The 22,065-nt window shown below is 36.7% G+C and overlaps 1 protein-coding gene across 2 annotated transcripts in view; it reads right to left on the reverse strand.

Moving 5' to 3' along the window:
• The window catches only part of RNF17 (ring finger protein 17), a 124,117-nt gene that overhangs the window by 47,805 nt on the left and 54,247 nt on the right, over positions 1 to 22,065 (reverse strand). For both annotated transcript variants that reach the window (XM_003796695.1, XM_012809497.1), the window contains exons 16-22: positions 17,231 to 17,384; positions 12,262 to 12,377; positions 10,880 to 11,000; positions 6,793 to 6,913; positions 5,200 to 5,427; positions 4,414 to 4,564; positions 4,131 to 4,249 (exon numbers count right to left, since the gene is read on the reverse strand). In XM_003796695.1, the coding sequence (XP_003796743.1) occupies positions 4,131 to 4,249; positions 4,414 to 4,564; positions 5,200 to 5,427; positions 6,793 to 6,913; positions 10,880 to 11,000; positions 12,262 to 12,377; positions 17,231 to 17,384 (1,010 nt within the window). The remainder of the gene's footprint in view (positions 1 to 4,130; positions 4,250 to 4,413; positions 4,565 to 5,199; positions 5,428 to 6,792; positions 6,914 to 10,879; positions 11,001 to 12,261; positions 12,378 to 17,230; positions 17,385 to 22,065) is intronic.

A 22,065-nucleotide genomic window follows, 5' to 3' on the forward strand; every position in this document is an offset into this window, starting at 1 on the left:
TTCTATCATCTTTTTTCAAATCTTGCTTCATCTCTAACCACCTTATTTCTAAATTTTCTAAATCTGCTTTATATAGTTTTTTTATAACACCAATTATTTTCCAAATTTCTTCTAGTTCATTTTGAGATCTTAGACTACACTCTGACTTGTGGCCATGTCCTTTTGGCTGATTTCCATTGCCTCTAGGGATTTTATTGGCTCCTTACTCTTTTTCTCATAGAAACTTATATGGGAGTTAACTGAAATACTTTCTTTTGCTCATGTTTTAATTGAAATAAAATTTCCTATGCTTTTAGGAAGAAGTGGGAGATCACAATTGCTTATTCAGCTTCGAGGCTCTAGAACTCTCTTCCTGCTGTTTTCCCTGAAGTGACACAATGTAGGTGTCATGCTGTCAGATTCTTTATCTCTGCTCCCTCACCCCCACTTTTAACTGAATCTTTTCTTTCCTTTGCCCATTAACTGTCTTGCTGAAATTGAACTCTATTCCTAATGGTTTCTCCTCAGTGTAGGGTCATGGAAAGGAGTTTCAGTTTACTTTGAAGAGGTTGTATGACTAAGATGGCTCTGCACTACGGGACTCTGACATATTTCCAGGCCTCGTACATTCAGCTACGCCACTGCACCCTGCATTCTCTCTTCTCAGTTTTGGTTGTTATTCTCAGATTGCACTTCACACTTCAGCAAAATACTGTTCTCAGGGCTGTCAGAATCTCAGCCTTCCTTCCAATTCCTTCTGCACAAATGCTGATACCCCAAGGGGTCATGGTATGTCCCACTTGCCCATTATTTGGGGACTCACGGGGGTAACGTGTCACCTACTTTTTGTGGATACTGACTGTGCTACCTTTAGATTTACTATCCAAGTAGTTCTGTTTTCATAGCAGGATTCCAGTAGACTAAAATACTATGTCATGCTATTTACCCAAAATCCTCTATAATTTACTCTTTTCGGTAATTTACATATTTTTAGCTTTCCATGCAATCCTAAAGATAACACATTTTATTTCTATCTGCCTTTGTTCTTCCTCAAAATAAGTTTTATACTAAATAGTATGAATTCTATCTAGATACCTTTCATACTCACCTATCTCCATTAAAACACATTTTAAATTTCTATTTATTTTTAATTTCAGAATAAGAGTAGAAATGTTTTGGTTACATGAATTACTAGTGTACAATTTGAGTCAAAATTGTAAGTGTGCCCCTCATCTGGATAGTGTGCCCTGTACCCATTAGGTGTGAATTTTACTTCTCTCTTTCGGCCCCCTCCCACCTGCTTGTATTCTGTTGCGTTTTCTTACCAAATGTACACATGGTGTTATTAAATCAGCTCCAGTTTAGGGAGTACACATAGTATTTCTTTTTCCACTCTTGCAATATTTCACTTAGAGGAATGGTCTCCAGTTCCATCTAGGTTGTTACAAAAGATACTAGATCACCATTTGCTTTTATGGCTGAGTAGTACTCCATAGTATACATATACCACATTTTATTAATTCATTCACGTATTGATGGGCACTGGATCCACATCTTTGTAATTGGTTATCATGCCGCAATAAAAATTTGAATGTACATGCTTTTTTGATAAAATGGCTTTTTTCCTTTGGGTAACTACCCAATAGTGGAATTGTTAGATCAAATGGTAGGCCTACTTTTAGTTCTTTAAGTTATCTCCACGTGACTTTCCACAGAGGTTGTACTAGTTTGCAGTCTCACCAACAGTGATAAGTGTTCTTTTCTTTCCACATCCATGCCAGAATGTTATTGTTTTGGGATTTTTTGGTAAAAGTCATTCTTACTGGGGTTAGTTACTTCACTGTGGTTTTGATTTGCATCTCCCTGATGATTAGAAATGCTGAGCATTTTTTTCATGTGTTTATTGGCCATTAGTATGTCTTCGTTCAAAAAGCTTCTGGTTCATGTTTTTTGCCCACTTTTTTATGAGATGGAGTTTTTTCTTGCTGATTTGCTTGAGTTCTTTACAGATTCTGATTATATGTTATCAGTCCTTTAGCGGATATACAGCATGTGAACATTTTCTCCCATTCTGTAGGTTGTCTATTCACTCTATTGATTGTTTTCCTGGCTGTGCAGAAGCTTTTTAATTTAATTAGGTCCCATTTGTGAATTTTTGTTGTTGCTGTGATTGATAAATTCTTTGCCTAAGCTGATATCTAGAAGAGTTTTTCCAACGTTTTATTCTAGAACTGTTATAGTTTCACGCCTTTGGTTTAAGTCTTCTGTCCATTGTGAAGTGATTTTTGTGAGTGGTGAGAGGTATGGATCCTACTTCAGTCTTCTGCATGTGGCTATCCAATTTCCTGTATACCAATAGCAGTCAAGCTGAGACTCAAACTAAAGATTCAATCAACAAAGAAAATAAAATAACTAGGAGTATATTTAACAAAGGAGGTAAAAGACTCCAACAGGGAGAACTACAGAGTTACTGAGGAAGGAAATTACAGAGAAATAAATATATGGTAAAATATACCATACTCATGTTATCAGCAGAATCAACACTGTTAACATGTCTACACTACTTAAAGTGATCTACAAATTCAATGCAATCCCTGTTAAAATACCAACACCACTTTCACTGATCTAGAAAAAAATAATTCTGTGCTTCACAGGGAACCAGAAAAGAGCCCAAACAGCAAAAACAACCTTAAGCAAAAAGGACAAATCAGAGCCATCACTTGACCAGATTTCAAACTATACAAGGCTACAGTAACCAAAACAACATGGTACTGACACAGGAATAGAGACACAGATCAATGGATCAGAACAGAATTCAGATATAAAACCATCCTCCTATTGCCAATCTGAATTTTTACAAAGCAGACAATATCATACAATGGGGAAAAGAATATTTATTCAATAAAATTTATTTTTAATTATTAGGGGTACATAATAGTTGTATATCTTTATACAGTACATGTGATGCTTTGAATATAGGCATAGAATGTGAATTAGTAAAATCAGTATAACTGGGGTCTCCACTACCTTAAGCATTTAACATTGCTTTGTGTTAGAAGAACATTCCGCTTCTACTTTTTCAGTTTTTAAATTATACCCTAATTCATTATAGATTATTATAGTCACTTTGTTCATTCTATCTAATCATCTAACTCTATTTTTGTACCCACTAACCATCCCCACTTACCCTTCTACTTCTTCCTTTTTTTTTTTTTTGAGACAGAGTTTCACTTCATAGCCCTTGGTAGAGTGCTGTGACATCACAGCTCACAGCAACCTCAAACTCTTGGGCTCAAGCAATCCCCTTGCCTCAGACTCCGGAATAGCTAGGACTACAGGTGCCTACCACAACACCTGGCTATTTTTAGAGACAAGGTCTCACTCTGGCTCAGGCTGGTCTCCAACCTGTGAGCTCAGGCAATCCATCCACCTCGGCCTCCTAGAGTGCTAGGATAAGGTGACCAGATTTTAACATTGGTAAAGCCAGACACCATTTGGGGGGGGGGGTGCTATTGGCTGAGCTGTTTATGGTTAGGGACCCTCTAGAGAGGGGGGGCTACTTGTTTGTTTCAGACAGTTTGTTTCCTTCTGTGCTAATTGTCCTTGCCTAGAAGCGAGGGAGGGAGCCAGTATCCTTCTGATATCATTCCACCTGGGTGACCTTGCCCAGGAGGGGAGTAGGGAGTTTACATTAGCCTTTTCATTTCCAAATGAAGTTACATTAACCTCTTCATTCCCAAATGAAGTTACATTAACCTTTCAGCAGCCGGAACCGTATATTCCCTTCCCATTCTCCTGCTGTTCCCTAGCTTGTCATGCACTCTTTCCAAAAATTGGGACTTTTTAAAAACACCACAGGACACAGGACAAATTGTTCAAAATCGGGACTGTCCTGCCAAAAGCGGGATGTCTGGTCACCTTATGCTAGGATTACAAGTGTGAACCACTGCGCCTAGCCTTACCCTTGTATTTCTTAATGACACTAAATTTACACACTCCAATTTTATCTTCTCCTCTTCTTAAAACCTGACATTAACTGAATTTTAAGACAATTTCAGAACACTTTAGCAAAATTAAAATTGACAAAAATCCCATTTAAAAATAGTTAAAATGATAGTATTCAACGAGAAAATTAAATTATTAAAAACTACCTTATATCAACAAGAGAGCATTCCAAAGATAATCTTCCCATTGTTCTTAGATTTTCTTCAAGTTCTCTTAAGCAGTTAATATTCACTACTAGTTGAACACCCACGTCATACAGCAAGACCTACGAAAACAGTAACTTTAAGTCTATGCAAAGACAACACTTTAAAATATTTTTCTCCAAACAGAAAAATATAATAAAACTTGTATTAAATAATTCCAGAAACCCCTCCCCTAAATCCAAAATGCATGCACTTTCATGATTATACTTATAACTCTGTAGTTTACCTCTACCAATGTGTCTGTAACCATTCTGATGATCTGGCCTCTTCGCCACTGATTCTTATCTGGGATCTTAACAGCACAGTGCATATCATTTTCCCATTTAACAGGTTTCCATTTTGAGTTTTCATAAAAAGCTATCATCTTTTCTTCTAAACTATATAAAGATAAAAAACATTTAACTTAAAACTTTTCTTATCTAATTCTGACCACATGTTTCCTACTCTCCTGTCTTGCTCATTCCACGCCAGCCACACTGGATACCTTGCTCTTCCTCAAGTGTACCAAGCATATTTCTACCTCAGGTCTTGGCAGGAGCTCTTCCCTCTATCTGCTGTGAGCTTTTCTCAGATACCCACATGACTCCCTCCCTCTTTCTTCAGGCCCATTTCAAATGTCACTATCTCTATGAGGTCTTCCTTATGCACCTTAAAACTGCTCTCCTCCCCAAATGCCTTATTCTCCCTATTGCCCTTTATCACTATCTGCCACACTAAAAGTTTTGTTGTCTCTCCCCTTCTAGAACAGCAAAGGCTGCTTCATATTTTTACCACTTTATCTCCAACACCTAGATATGGCTGTCCTATGGTAGGTGCTCAGCAAGTATTTATGGAATGAGTAAATTCTCATATAGTAAATATAACCAACTAATATACCATTTTTATATTTCTAACTAGAGACTATTTAAAATAATTTTGTTTTTAAAATACTATGTTTGTGACTTCTAGTTCTTTGAAACAAAATATAGAAAGGATAAAATCATAAGCAATATGCTTTCCTTACGTATTATACCTATTAAGTAGGTTTTCTGTTAATAACCACTGAACATAAATCTTCTCAGGAGAGATCACATTACAGATATGCACAGGCAGTTCCTTATTATAAAGTGATTGGAAATTCTCATTAGGTAGAGATTTTGTAGACACAGCATTTAAGTTGTTTACTTCATTTGAGATAATTTCTTCTGGAGAAGGATCCCATACTTCAATATGCTTTTTAGAATCATCTTTGAGGGTGTACCTGAAAAATAAGAAAAGTTAGCAAAAAGACTAATACGAAAAATACTTATCCTTGTATTTGCTCAGGTTGGTATCTTGACTATGATAATGTTGCAATGACTATATGTTTGTCAAAGTTCATTTAACGATGCACTTTCAAAGGGTGTATTTTTACTGTATATAAGTTATACCTCAATAATTCTGACTTTAAGAAGAAAAAAGAAGATTCAGTCCAATGCAGTTGGAAAGTTTACTCTCATTTCTTTCCCCTCCCTTCGAGACCTGCAGTAGAAAAACAACAGTCCCTCCTTCTGCTCCTAGTTCTTCTAAGTGTTAGAGTGGGCAGCAGAAGCATGGCCACATACCACTAACACTGGAAGTCACCACTGCAGGCCTGGGTGTCATTACTTCTCTGCTTCATGCTGACAGGTCTCACAAATGCACATTGTCCAAATGCTGGCCCTCTGAGGGCTCCATGAGGAAGTTCTTCAGAAGATGCCCCTCCTCAGGGGCTATTCTGACTCAACCAGTCCCTAAATTCTTTGTCTTTACTTTAAACCATTCCAATTTGTCCTCGCCAATACTCTATTCTTCTGCTTCTGGGGTCACTTCAACCAAGAGCCTGTCCTAAGTGGGTATTAGCACAACGCCTCAAGGCTGGCAAGTGGTACCCACTTGAACCCAAGAAAATTCACATTTCTATTATAACAATCTACCACTAGGCTTATTCTCTACTCTGCCATTTTCCTATCTTGCCATTTCTCCTCTCAATTCCCTTCTCAAGCAGGCACAAGGGCTGCCTAAGCAGATGTTCTACCTGTAGGTAAGATGCCAATCTCTGTTTCTTAGAAGCACCCCTAATCTCTAAAAGCCTTTTTCTTGGTTTCTGGGTTCCCTAGGGAGGAAAAGCTATTCTACTTCTCCTTAGACTAATGACTCCAATTATTTCCTACTTTTTCTGACCAAGGAACAGAAAAGATTTCTAAGACTACAGCCTAAGCAGATACCAAACTGGGAGGTAATGTGCCAGCTTCCTTTCCTGTGATTAAAATTATATATATATATATATGGCTTGACACCTGTAGCTCCGTGGTTAGCGTGCTGGCCATATACACCAGGGCTGGCAGGTTTCAAACCTGGCCCAGGCCTGCTAAACAACAATGACAACAACAACAACAACAATAAAAAAATAGCTGGGTGTTGTGGCAAGTGCCTATATTCCCAGCTACTTGGGAGGCTAAGGCAAGAGAATCATTTAAGCCCAAGAGTCTGAGGTTGCTGTGGGCTGTGACACCACAGCACTCTACTAAGGGTGACATAGTGAAACTCTGTCTCAAAAAAAAAAATTACATATGAAATAAAAATAAAAGTTTACACTTCTACTCACCCTACTTCATAAGATGCTAGGCCCTCTTTGACAAGCTGGTCATTAATACTAGTAGGAGTCATTCCTGGAGTACCATGAGAATCAAAAAGTTCAACTAGAAGCACATTGTCTTCCAGAATTTCTGTAAAACCATTAAGACTAGTTTGGAGAAAGAAATAATTTTGCTGCAAAGTATAATAAATGAGCAAGTTGTTAAAAATTTGAAACTTTAATTTCTTTCATTTTGCATACAGGAGATTTCTTGCTGAATAATGTCATAGTCTTGCTCTAGAAGTTAAAGTAGCACTTTGTAGATAGACATGAATTGTCAATGTTATCTGCAGCATATAAAAATCAGTGAATATTTTATTGTAGGTTATTGTGGGCTATGTTTGTTCTTTAAAATCAATTTAAAGCTATTTTAGACTAAGTAAAGTATAAATTAACACATATTCATTGAAGAAGTATTCTGTTGTGTTTTTAAACTATTTTATGGAATTCAACCAAGCTCCAGGAGGACGAAAGTGAATGAAAGTTAACTCAGGCCAGTGATTATTTATGAAGGTTTATAGTTTTTACAAGAATGGCACCAATGGCTTATGCATGTAATCCCAGCACTCTGGGAGGCTGACGCAGGTGGATTGCCTGAGTCATGGGTTCAAGACCAGCCTGAGCCAGCCTGAGACCCTGTTTCTAAAAATAGCCAGGGGTTGTGGTGGGTGCCTATAGTCCCAGCTACTCGGGAAGCTGAGGCAAGAGAATTGCTTGAGCCCAAGAGTTTGAGGTTGCTGTGAGCTATGATGCCATGGCACTCTCCTGAGGGTGACAAAGTGAGACTTAGTCTAAATAAATAAATAAATAAATTTTTTAAAAGGTGTAGCACCTGTTGCTCAATGAGTAGGACACTGGCCACATGCACCGAAGCTGGCAGGTTTGAGCCCGGCCAGGGCCTGCTAAAACAATAATGACAACTGCAACAAAAAAACAGCCAGGCATTGTGGCAGGTGCTTGTAGTCCCAGTTACTTGGGAAGCTGAGGCAAGAGAATCACTTTAGCTCAAGAATTTGAGGTTGCTATGAGCTGTGACGCCATGGGACTCTACTGAGGGTGACATAGTGAGACGCTGTCTTTTAAAAAAAAAAAATGGCACCAAGCTTAAAACAACAAAAATAACCTAGACCCCACAATTAACTGGAGTTTTTTTCCTGTCCCTGTGCTTTTAGGACAAACCATGGAACTTGTCTTTTTATGTGATCTATTTCTTAAACTAGACTAGGACTTAACAGAAGCTAAAATTTATATCTCACATGCCTGTTTGTATGTATATGTCATATACTTATTGTATATGTCACATACTTATTTACAGTAAATAGCACAGGGAACCTGGTCAATAAATATCTGAATATGTGCTAAACACATAGAGGTTTTCTTTAGGAAATACCTCTAAAATATGTACTGAGATCAATATATACCTATGCTTTCCACAATAGTAGCTGGTAGCTACTAGTCAGAATGATTCCAAATAAAACAACAATCATTATTAGCAGTAACATCCTATATTATCCAATTATAAGTGTATATATTAGAAAGCTTTTTTCAAGAGTTGATAGAGAATCATTCTCAGTTTTTCAGTAGCCCATATAAATAATCAGAAACAAAGGGCTAAGCAGTGCTGAGGTTCAACAAATTTTGATCTACTTTTCCATCTCTTGTATTAACTTTAATTCTTTCATTTCATACTTCTCATGCATAAGGTTCTTTATTCCAACAGGGCCAACTACTTTCCTTGTGTTCTTTTCCTTTATCATCTTCCCTGGTCTACACCGAGAAAAATATAAATGCCCCTTGCTTTTAAAGTAATAGTATATATTAATTTTCATCTGTGGTAGTTCACTTTTTTAAAATTAAATCATTGCTGTGTACATTAATGCAGTCATGGGGTGCAATGTGCTGGTTTTATATACAATTTGAAATGTTTTCATCAAACTGGTTAACATAGCCTTCATGGCATTTTCTTAGTTATTGTGTTAAGACATTTATATTCTACATTTATTAAGTTTCACATGTACTCTTGTAAGATGCACTGTAGGTGTGGTCCCACCAATTACCCTCCCTTCACCCATCCTCCCCCCTCCCACTCTTTTCTAAATAGTCTTGAACTCTCAGTCTTATTATTGTGCGGGTGAATGGTCAAAGACAGTTTTTGATTGAGCAATGCCTTCCTGCACTCCTTAAATCAAATCTTCTAGGTTAATGATTATGGTACAACTAGTATTTGGATGTGCCTTGGTATAAGAAATAAGTGAGAAAGAATGAAGAAAGAGACCCAAGAAATAAGGTCTTGATGGGACTTTACATGGGAAGATATTCAAGGATGGAGCTAAAACTCAACAAACTACAATGCCAAAAGGAAAGTTGGAAAGCAGTTTTACAGACTAAAGTTAGCTCAACAGTTGTGAAACCTACTCAGGGACTAAGTCATCTTTAATTTTAGAGGACCCAGATATAAAAATTCTACAGACTAAGGATACAATTTTTATAATCACATTCTTTAGAAAATTTCTTTTATTGAAGTAAATTATCACAGGTACACTTTCTTTTCTAGATTATATGACTTTGAGCAATTCATCTCTATACTCCGTTTTCCTCACAGTAAATAGGCTAATAATTTTATGATAGTTGAGTTTGTTTAAAGGTAGTGTGATAAAAGGGGAAAATGGATATAGTAGAAACTACCCTTGAAAGTGCTACACATTAAGCCTCAGTAAATATGATCTTGTATATCCTGCACTAGTACTCATTAAGCCCAATGCAGCCAGTGTTTGTTATGGCTTTAGAACAGATTAAAATTCCAGATAAAAAATAGATTCTCAATCTTCCTATCCAAAACCCTTGGGACCACCAGACATGCTTTAGAAATTCAGACTTTTCTAGTTAAGAAAAGCTATATGGAACATGGTAGCTTCTATGTAATACCCCCAGCACAGTCTATGGCAGCAGCCCACAAATATTATTAAAGTGGAACATATGAATACTCACTATAAAGATTTTGCCTTTACACTTTTGATTTTCAGGATTGGTTATGTTACAAAATTGTGGGCTAGTGGTCAGACTATGTTTTGGACCCAAACTGTTCTCAAAAAGAAATAACTCTTCTCAAAATATGCTGAGGGCCTCCGGCTGGATTCACTTAAGTCAAATGAGACAAAAAATAACAAACAAAAACTATTTACCAATCATGTCCTATCTTCCTCATTTTCTTGAAATTAAAGCTTAGTTAGCATCTACTATGTTAAAGACAGGGACAGAGCCCTCGCAAAAATGCAAACAGATAAAAGAAGCTGATTCCAGCGGCGCCCATAGCTCTGTGAGTAGGGCGCCAGCCACATGCTCCAGGGCTGGTGGGTTCAAACTCAGCCCTGGCCTGCTAAAAACAAAAAAATAGCCAGGCAGGCGCATATAGTCCTAGCTACTCAGAAGACTGAGGCAAGAGAATTGTTTAAGCTCAAGGGTTTGAGGTTGCTGTGAGCTGTAACACCACAGCATGGCACTCTACCAAGGGCAACAAAGTGAGACTCTGTCTCAAAAAAAAGAAAAAAAGCCCTGGTTTTAGGGCTTTCCAGGAACCATGTCAAGGGTGACAATCTTTTATGATAATTTTTTTTTCTTTTTCTCCTTTTTTAAATTATTATTAAATGATGGCTGTGTACATTAATGCAAACATGGGGTACAGTATAGTGTTTTCATATACAATTTGAAATATTTTCATCAAACTGGTTAACATAGACTTTGTGTCATTTACTTAGTTATTGTGTTAAAACATTTATACTCTAATTCTAGAAAAGTTCACTTGTACCCTTGTTAGACAGACCATATAGGTGATCTTTCCAGTCACCCTCCCTTTTATGGTAATTTTTGCCCCATATGCTGGCTTTTGACTCTGAAGCCCACACAAGATATAATTCTATTATACTTAGATCTCAACAAATCTTATCTATTACTGATGGCACACTGAATTCATTCTAAGATCTGACAAGTGTTACATCACTATGCAGTTATTATTTTAAGTTATGCATAACATAACAAGTAAAAAATGGAAGTATCTTACTAATAATTGAACATGTCATAAATTTATCTTGAGTCTTTTCTTCAAATTTTTCTTTAGCTTTTATGGACCACTGCACCGTCCCTTTACATGGTTCAATATAAGCCAGCTTACATTTAATTGCCTGTGTCAAACAAAATTAAGAAAATAAACTAAATTTCTAGTTACTTTAGAACTAAAGATTACTGTTAAGTCTGTACAAAACTAATCTTTGTGTTTAGATTTAATACAGATTTCAAAATAATCAAATAAATGTGTGAAGTTGTCTGTAAAAGTACTTTATAAATGCAAATAACTAGAATCAGCACAGTATTTGGCTGAACAAATTATCACACATTCATATACAGAAACAAGTGTTCATTAAAAGAATTACTGTTACTTATGACACATTAATTGTGAAAAGCAGGTTATAGGACTATTTATATTTTGATTCTATAATTGCTAAAAACATAGAATATGCATCTCGGAAGTATATATACACCAAAAATATTGAACAATGATACTGAGTGATTGTCTTTTTTGCTCAGATACACTTTTACATTTTTTCTCTATAATACCACAAATTTCTTAAAATGAAAAATATGGCTTAATAACTCAAATAATACAGGAGTAAATAAATTAGAAAATGAGGCCCCTTCTTACCCTTTTTTCAGAACCCTACTCCCCAGAGATAAACAAGGTTAAAATATTTACATAGTCTCTCAGATTCCATTTTGTATTTTACACACATATATTATACAACAGTACATACTTAAGTATAAATGAGATCTCATTCTGTGATGAGTTTTTTTTTTTTTTTTAGATAGTCTCACTATGTCACCCTTGGTAGAGTGCTGTGGTGTCATAGCTCACAGCAATCTCAAACTCTTGGGCTTAAGCGATTTTCTTGCCTCAGCCTCCCAAGTAGCTGGGACTGTAGGCGTCCACCACAATGCCTGGCTTTTTTTTTTTTTTATTGTAGTTGTCATTGTTGTTTGGCAGGCCTGGGCTGGGTTCGAACCCACCAGCTCCAGTATATGTGGCTGACACCCTAGCCGCTGAGCTACAGGTGCCGAGCCTGAGATGAGCTTTTTTAACTAATGTGATGAACATAAAACTCTCACATTATATATCTCACTCTGATATATTAAAATCTGAAGACCAATACATACTTAAGATACAAACATACATATATTGGTAATTTTTATAATTCATGCTTATTTGCCAAGAGATACACATTATTTCTTAAAAAGTAACTGTAGCAACATTTATCTATACTCCTCATATCCAAACTATTTACAGACAAAAATGGTGGTTAGCTGAACACTTCTATGATAAATGACTTCTAAAAATACATCTACATATGTGTTAATAATCTAACTCTAGAATTCATAATAAATAATTACCTTCTCTGGGATATTCAGAAAATCATCTTTTATTTTACGCATCTCTTTAACTGTTATTTTTGCACTATTACCAAAGTCCACATATTTAACTTCAACTTCTCGATGCCCAGGCAATCCTTAAAAAATTATGAAAACAGAAATAACAAACTTGAAAAAAGCAAGAGAATTATCCAGTAAAATTTATACCGAATTACAGACAATTATAGTAGAAAACTTTTAGGCTCAAATATAAACTGGATGCTTTTTATTAGGTAAAAATATTCTTCTTCTTATATATTAGATGACTCCAAAAAAAAAAAATCACCCACAATGTGGACTTGGTAGAATGAGAAACTAACCATTTCAAAATATTCAAAGGACAGACAAAATCAGATAATAAAATCTAACATATGATAGGTAGTGTAAGTTAAAAGTTAAGAATTAGGATCTGAGTCAGACTGTGTTAGAACTCCAGCTTGGTCACTAAAATGCTTTATGACCTGAAGTGAGCTAATTAATATCTCTGAGCAAGTTACTTTTCCTAAGCCTCATTACTTCATCCAAGAAATGAGTATACCAATAGAGCCTAATCTCAGAAGATGTTTTTGGAATTTACCTATTTAAAAAGCACAAGGCGGCTCGGTGCCTGTGGCTCAAGTGGCTAAGGCACCAGCCACATACACCTAAGGTGGTGGGTTCGAATCCAGCCTGGGCCCGCCAAACAACAATGATGGCTGCAACCAAAAAATAGCCAGGCGTTGTGGCGGGCGTCTGTGATCCCAGCTACTTGGGAGGCTGAGGCAGGGGAGTCACTTGAGCCTGGGAGTTGGAGGTTGCTGTGAGCTTGATGCCATGGCACTCTACCCAGAGGGATAGCCTGAGGCTCTGTCTCAAAAAAAAAGCACAAGGCACTAGGTAAAACTTAATAAATGTTTACTGCTAGTCAACCTAGGTGATTAAGGCAAAAGATTCAATAATCAAAGTAAAGATTAATTCATATAGCAACATTTAACTGAAATAATATTTTGGGGATACTGCAAAAAAACAAGTAGACACAGACCTCTATTTCAGTCTAAGTCTCTATACTTTAAAGAAATCTCTGGAAGGTTCACATGAAGTTTGAATAGAGGTGTATCATATACATATTTTTAGAAAATACTCAAAATACATGGGTGACTTTAGTTTTTCCCCCTGCACCTATGTACGCTGCTATTAAATTTGTGGTTATCATTTTTGAATTTAAAGACTAATACAGTGTATATAATTTCAGTGAAAATATTTCCATATTTTCAATATGGAAAAACTTCTCTGCCCCTTGGCAGAAGTAGAAGGTGGCACAGCACTGGTACTCAAGATGACACTTCAAACAACTTAGGCCCTATGGTGGTATATATCTGCAACAGCTGAGAAGACATAGGTTAGAATAGGTTTAAGGCCAGAAGACTGGGGAATCCCCCCACTTCCACTGGAATCTCCCTGCTAGAAGGATATTTTCAACTTTATTAATCATTAGATTCTTATACTTCCTTAAGTCTCTGAATGGAGATGCCATTTTAAACAAAGACTGATATGAGATGGATTATAAAGAATGTTATTGTTTTACCCAAACTGTCAATCACATATGAAATCAGAGTCAGAATACATGGAAGGTACTGAATTTATTCTGAGGAAACCATTCATATTCTGTATAAATAAAGCCATAAAATATACTTTAATTGTATTTTAGTTCATTATTGTATCCATTTTCATTTGATATATAATGTGAGAGTTTTATGTTCATCACCTTTCCATTTATTCTGAGGAAACCATTAGAAGATGGCTCCACAAAAAAAGGAACAAACTGAAGAGGTAACATGAAATCCACAAAACAAGATGTCCATTACTGGAGAACAATGAAGTATACTTTGACCAAATGAAATAAATTCTAGAATAAATGTGCAGTAAGCCTAGAGGCTTACTTACCCCCTAAAGGGTAAGCAGCACAACTGTAGAAGACAGGAGGATGTTTTCATGGTTAAAAATAAAATCAAACTAAAATTATCTGAAATGGGCGGTGCCTGTGGCTCAGTGGGTAGGGCACCCGTCCCATATACTGAGGGGAGTGTGTTTGCACCTGGCCCCGGCCAAAGTGCAACAACAATAACCACAAAAATAGCCGGGCATTGTGGCAGGTGCCTGTAGTCCCAGCTACTTGGGAGGCTAAGGCAAGAGAATCGCTTGGAGGTTGCTGTGAGCTGTGATGCCATGGCACTCTACCCGGGGCGATAAAATGAGACTCTGTCTCTTAAGAAAAAAAAAAAATAAAAATAAAAATAAAAAATAAAATAATCTGAAAAGTCTAATCACATGGAGAATTGTTTTGAACTATTAAAAAACAGCCATAAATTAAAATAAAATAAAGCAAATGAAATGGATACAATAATGAACTAAAAATACAATTCAAGTATATTTTATGGCTTTATTTATACAGAATATGAATTTAAAAACTGCAATGTAACTATAGTGCAAAGAGTAAAGGGAAGACAAAAGAACCAGTTTTCTGTCTGCTAACTGACAGAAAAAGAGGTAAATAGATAATATCAAAGATTGAAGCATCAACTGAAGTATTATGTATTATTAGGCAAAATAACACAAGTAAATTCCAAAAGAAATGGGTAAAAGAATAAAAAGTTATTGCCTTCAAGGAGAGGAATGAAGTGTGTTAAGTCTTTTAGTGTTTAAGTCTTTTAGTCTTTTAGTAAAAGACTTATTTAACTTTTAAATAAGGCAAACAGAAAACAAACAAAAAAGCTACAGTTCACCAAACTATCATTTTTGAGGTGGAGTTCAACAAGGCCATGCAAGGTATAGGAAGACAGGCCAATTGAATCATACAAGCATTTCTATTAGCACCCTAAAAGTCACCATGGAAACTGTACCTTTCCCAAATATTACTACTCAAAGACTTCAGGGAGCCTTATTTTGTATCAACTGGATAATGTTCTTAATAATCTTTAACTGCAAAATCCTAATCTCATGAAAAATGTCAATTTGCTCCAAAGATATCTACCCAAACACACAGTGGTATGTTCATATTGTCATTGTTAAGGTTTGAATGTTTTTATACCCTTCAAAATTCATGTTGAAACTTAACTCCCCAATGCAAAGTATTTGTAAAATAAGATTAAGTCAAAGGGCTCTGCCCTCATTAATGGGATTATGTGCCCTTTTAAAGGGGATTTTTTTTTTTTTGGACCTTCCACCATGTGAGAACACAGTGTTTGTACCCCTTTGAGAATTCAGCATCAAGCACCCTTTTGGAAACAGACATTAAAACTTCCACAAACTGGTGCTTTTATCTTGGGCTTCTCAGCCTCCAGAACTGTGAGAAATAAATTTCTGTAGTTTATATATTACCCGGTCTGTGGTATTTTGTTACAGAAAAACAAACAAAGACACTCATAAGAATCACATCTGAGGCGTGGTGCCTGTGGCTCAAGAATCACATCTGTGGCGGGTGCCTGTGGTCCCAGCTACTTGGGAGGCTGAGGCAGGAGAGTCACTTGAGCCCAGGAGTTGGAGGTTGCTGTGAGCAGTGAAGCCACAGCACTCTACCCAGGGGCTCAGCTTGAGGCTCTTGTCTCAAAAAAAAAAAAAAAAGAATCACATCTGAAAATTCTTCAGCTAGTTCAAGTCACTAACCACTAACAGAATTAAAATCAATGATGATAAAAGAAGAAAAGAAAACTTAGGTTGAAAGAATAGTTTTGACACAAGATTCAGAACTGGTTGTATGTTAGGAGTAATTTGTAAGGATCTTAAATTACCTTAATAATGGAAAAAACATCTTAAATAGTGTCAAATTAAAAAAAATTACCCAGGTGGTGCTTGTGGCTCAGAGGAGTAGGGCACTAGCCCCGTATACCAGAGGTGGCAGGTTCAAACCCAGCCCTGGACAAAAACTGCAAAAAATAAAAATAAAAATAAAAAAATAAAAAAAAAATAAAAAAATTACCCTTTAATAAAAATAGTGTATCTACAAACTAGAAACCATGTAAAGGGAACACAACAGAATGTTAAACTGACTGTGTTATATCTAATTCCTGAAACCAAAGATTTAGTTTATAGTTGTTCTCTTTTAGCCAAAGATAGGGAAATAATAGCGAACTTTCCTATTTTTGTTGCTAGTATTTCCATTTTCATAGATTTTCTGTCTTCATTTCCACTTTTAATTTTTCCCATTATTTCCTAAGTTGAATTCAATTCTTTGATTTATGAGGATACAGAAAAAAGACAGTGACAAAGCTAGTAGTTTTAGTAAATAATTCCCAGGAAAGAATAATCTATTAAAGTTAGAAGGGAAGCTGAGCAGACACAAAAGACTTTAACTTGTATCTTGATGAACAAAATAGCATGGGACAGGCTTGGCGCCTGTGGCTCAAGCGGCTAAGGCACCAGCCACATATACCTAAGGTGGCGGGTTAGAATCCCCAGCCCGGGCCCGCCAAACAACAATGATGGCTGCAACCAAAAAATGGCCGGGCGTTGTGGCGGGTGCCTGTAGTCCCAGCTACTTGGGAGGCTGAGGCAGGAGACTCGCTTGAGCCCAGGAGTTGGAGGTTGCTGTGAGCTGTGATGCCATGGCACTTTACCCAGGGGGATGGCTTGAGGCTCTGTCTCAAAAAAAAAAAAAAATAGCATGGGACAGACATAAACAGTCAATATGAAAGTAGAGATTACTAGTTTTTAAATAATTAACTTTTGCTCCTTTATACTATCTACTAGTTTTCTAGCCAGATTCCCAAGAGTTAAGCCCCAGCCAGTCAAACAGAATCTCAGGAACCAGAGATTCCTACCTTTAAATATCATCATTACCTTTCTAAAAACAAGATGATGTACCAAATGGTAAGATCAAATAATATCACTTTCAAGATTTAATCTGTATCAACTCAAAAAAGTACTAGCTTTGAAGTATAACATTTTCCTATAGAAACAACATGCACTTTCCTACCCGTGACTTTTGCTCGGTACCAAACACCATCTTCAAATTTAGCTACACAGGCTTGATCTTGAACTGGACAGAGGATTTCCAGATTTTCTCCATCTTCACTTTTATAAAATTCCTCAATTGTCTTTAATAATAACAAAAAATCCAGGCCATCTATCTAAGAAATAAAAGAATAAAGCACTATAGTTTCATAGAAACTTAAAATTTAATTGTTGAGTGAATTATAAGCACATATGAATTCTCTTTGTTTTTTTGAGACAGAGTCTCACTATGTCACTCCAGTAGAGTACCATAGTATCACGGCTCACAGCAACCTCAAACTCTCGGGCTTAAGCTATTCTCTTGCCTCAGCTTCAAGCAGCTGGGATTACAGGTGCCTGCCACAACACCCAGCTATATTTTTGTTGTAGCTGTCGTTGTTTGGCAGGCCTGGGCTGGGTTTGAACCCACCAGCCCTGGTGTATGTACCCTGGTGCCCTAACCACTGAGTGAGCTACAGGCACCAAGCTAAAAGTATGAAATTTTAAAACCTGAATTTGACCTAAATCAAATTTGTTATATAATTTATTTTACAAATATTTTATTGCAGCAGTATTGAAAATTAGTATATACAGACATAAAAATAAAATCACCTTCTGTCAGATAACTTAGTGAATATTCGTCAAGATCTTTTTCTTTTATTAAGTCATAAATACATAGATCATAAATACATTTATGCATATGAGGGGTACAATGTATTGACTTTTTTATGCAATTTGGAGTGCTTACATCAAACTAATTAATATAGCTTTCACCTCACTTACTTGATTATTGTGTTAAGACATTTATGTTCAATAATTGATAGATTTGACTTGTACCCTTACAATATGCTCCGTAAGTGTGGTCCCACCATTTACCCTCCCTCTATCAAACCTCCCCCCTCCCCTCCCTTCCCCCTCTATTTCTCTCCTTCATCCTGGGCTATAGTTGTGATCTATCTTTCATAAGAAAGTGTGAGTAAATATAAATTGGTTTCATAAAAGTAATTAGTACATTGGATACTTTTTCTTCCATTCTTGAGATACTTTACTAAGGACAATATGTTCCAGCTCCATCCATGTAAACATAAAAGAAGTTCAAGATCTTTTTCTATACACATAAACACACTTCCCTGTGTGTTTATGTTTTGTACACTTGTGTTTATGTGTGTACACTTGTTTTTACCAAAACTAGACCATACCACACATACAAATTTGATAACCTGCATTCTCCTGTTATTTTTCACCTTTTCTATTTCAGTAAGTGTTCCTACAGGTACTTTTTGACCACATTTGGTTTTCCCTAATTGATCCAAATCAATATCCAACCCAAGATATACCCTGCTTCTGGCTTTTATCTCCATAACTTTCATAATCTAGTGTAATCCTCTACTTTTAATGACCATGTCTTTTTGAACAGAGCCAGCTATTTTTCTGAAGAATGCCCCACATGCTATACATCTCTGTGGTTATACCCTTAAGCTGTCATTTAGCTTATTCCTCCACTGAGTAGGAGCTATCTGTTAAAATTCCCAAAAGATGAAAGTTATACATAATGGTTTGCTGGATCCAAGCCAAACTTTTTTGGCTAGACTGTATTGCAGGTGATTTTGTATATACTCAGGTTGCAACACATCAAGATGTATAAGACATAATGCTTATTGTCATTAATACTAAGATTTATCTTCAATTGCAATGATAGTTCTCACCCCTCTCACTATGCAGTTGTTTCTACCTTTGTGGCCACTAAGTAATTTGTGTGGTGTTACTTTGGTATTACATTAGTGTCCAATTTCTTAACCATTCAGCTAATAGTTTTTATGGTAATTCATATAAAATAAACAATTGATAGTTCAAAAGGTTTTGTGAGATCATTGTGAAATCTTAACAAACCAGAGCTTTCTCTTACTAAATAGGGCTATTTGGTATAACCCCCAAATACAGTTTCTGAAGTTTCTTTTTTTTTTTTGAGACAGAGCCTCAAGCTATCCCCCTGGGTAGAGTGCCATGGCATGACAGCTCACAGCAACCTCCAAACTCCTGGGCTCAAGCGAGTCTCCTGCCTCAGCCTCCCAAGTAGCTGGGACCACAGGCGCCTGCCACACCCCCTGGCTATTTTTTGGTTGCAACTGTCATTCTTGTTTTGGCAGGCCCGGGCTAGATTTGAACCTGCCACCTTGGGTGTATGTGGCTGGAACCTTAGCCACTTGAGCCACAGGCACCAAGCCTGAAGTTTCTATAGTACCAAAAAAAAAAAATCAAGGAATACAATTTGATTATTTCTCCAAATACCAATTCTTTAAGGTTAAGAAAAATCTTGAAATACATCTCAAATGGGAAAAAATGTGGTTTTACTTAAATGTAATAAAGTGAAAATTTTCTGAATTCCTATCTTTTCTTGCTATTTCATTTAAATTGTGTTAAAACTACTTTACATTTAACTTTCTAAACTTTTATTTCTAAGTAGATATTTTGCAAACTCTTCCATTAACAGGTAATTCACTTTTACTTGGTGAACTTTTAGTAATTCATCAAGGAAGTAAAAAATAAAAAATAGTAAACTAGGAAGATCCTGGCTTTTATTTTAACACAGAAACAAAAAAAAAATGACAATGTCTGAACCAACTTTATTGGACCTCTAGAAAACAATCACAAATTTATAGTAACTAAGCAAGCCCAATCAAGAAGAAGTCATATTCTAAGTGGTAGGAAAGTTCTGTGGGATTTTTACTTGACTTTGTGCCACCTCCTTTCTCAGAATGACAACAACCTTGGTCTTAATCACTGGCAGTAAGTTCTCAGTTCCCTTCTGTGAACCAGAGGGAATAGACCAGACCTTATTGTACAAATTACTATGTATACATGTGTTCTAACCTTCCAACAAATTCCCACAAGACTGATGCAAGGGGCTAGTTTTTGTTTCATATAACTTGGTAGAAAGAATGGTAGGTACTAATTGTAAAAGCTACAAATGGGACTACAAACTTAGGTGCCTGGGACAAGGGTTTATTGGTGAAAACATATGATAGACCTGCGGTACCTAACCCCCGAGGAACCAGGCTGCACGAGATTACCACCTGAGCTCCACCTCTTGCCCCATCCATTACCACCCCCATCCATGGAAAGATTATCTTTCATGAAACCAATCCTGGTGCTAAAAAGGTTGGGGATTGTTGCAATAGATCATCTAAGACTGAGAAAAGAACCTAGGGTAAGATGCTTTATGATGTCCTTTAGGACATTCAAAGGTAGCCATTCATATGGCAGAATTTAGAAAGCTACATGTCCACCTGGAGAAAAATGCTCACGAAAGGCCCTTCAAAGACCATGAACTTTGATCTTGGGCTGACTCCTAGCCTCAGAAGAAGCCTAACAACTTTGTGAATATGTGCCACTAATCTGCAAAGCCTGGGAAAGGTGGTGCCTACCTCTCTCTCGGTGCCTTTTGTTTGTTTCAGCCTAGCATGCAAGGAACTCATTATGAAACAGCTGAGCACAGCTAAAGAAACACGGAGACTTCAGTAACCACACATGATAAGGAACAGTCTTTGAAAAAATAGTTTGGAAAGGTCTCAAAACAAATGAACTGCTTCAGCCTTCAGCAATAATAACAACAACAACAAAAAAGCCAAACAAATAAAAAAGCCCCCACAAATACAGCAAACCTTGAGGAGGGAAAGAATCTGATTTCCAGAATTGTAATAGTCAAATGCTCAATTTTCAACAACAACAAAAAAAATGACAAAGCATACAAAAAACCCCAGAAAAACATGGCTCATTCAAAAAACAAAATAGGCTCAGCGTCCATAGCACAGCTGTTACAGCATCAGCCACATACACCAAGGGTGGTGGGTTCACACCCTGCTTGGGCCAACTAAACAAGTGCAACAAAAAAATAACTGGGCGATGTAGCGCACACCTGTAGTCCCAGCTACTTGGTAGGTTTAGGCAAGAGAAACACTTAAGACCAAGAGCTTGAGGTTGCTGTGAACTGTGATGCCATAGCACTCTACCAAGGGTGACATAGTAAGACTCTGTCTCAAAACAACAACAACAACAACAAACAAAATAAATAGCAACTGCTCCTTAAGGAAGCCCAGACAGTAGACTTAACTAGAAAAAGACATTATAACAGCTTCCTTAATTCTGGACAAACCTATGGGAGATGATCACTACTAAACCTGGTTTACAAGAAAAGCTAGGAGTTCTTCAGGTTGCAATAAGAGGAAACTATCATGAAAACACATGAAGGTTAAAACTTACCATAAAGATATGATAGCAAATGTTAAGAAAGTGGTTGATCCATTTTCTAAGAAAGATTGGTATGACATGAAGGTATGTGCTTTCTTCAATATAAGAAATATTGGGAAAACACTAGTCATCAGGACTCAAGGACCAACATTGCATCTGATGGCCTCAAAGATCATGTGTTTGAAGTGAGTCTTGCAGATCTGCAGAATGATTAAGTTTCATTTAGAAAATTCAAGCTGATTACTGAAGATGTTCACGGCAAAAACCGCCTAACTTCCATGGCATGGACCTTACCTGTGACAAAATGTGTTCTATGGTTACAAAAAAACTGTTCTATGGCAGACTATGATTAAAGCTCATGTTGATGTTAAGACTACGGATGGTTATTTGCTTCAACTGTTCTGTGTTGATTTTAGTAAAAAATGTAACAATCAAATATGGAAGACCTCTATGCCCAGCACCAACAGGTTCACCAAATCCAGAAGAAAATGATATAAATCAAGACCAGAGAGGTGGCTCCGCGCCTGTGGCTCAAGCAGCTAAGGCGCCAGCCACATACACCTAAGGTGG

Source organism: Otolemur garnettii, unplaced genomic scaffold (assembly GCF_000181295.1).
Source record: "Otolemur garnettii isolate 467f Iridium unplaced genomic scaffold, OtoGar3 scaffold00106, whole genome shotgun sequence".
Taxonomy (NCBI): Eukaryota; Metazoa; Chordata; class Mammalia; order Primates; family Galagidae; genus Otolemur; species Otolemur garnettii.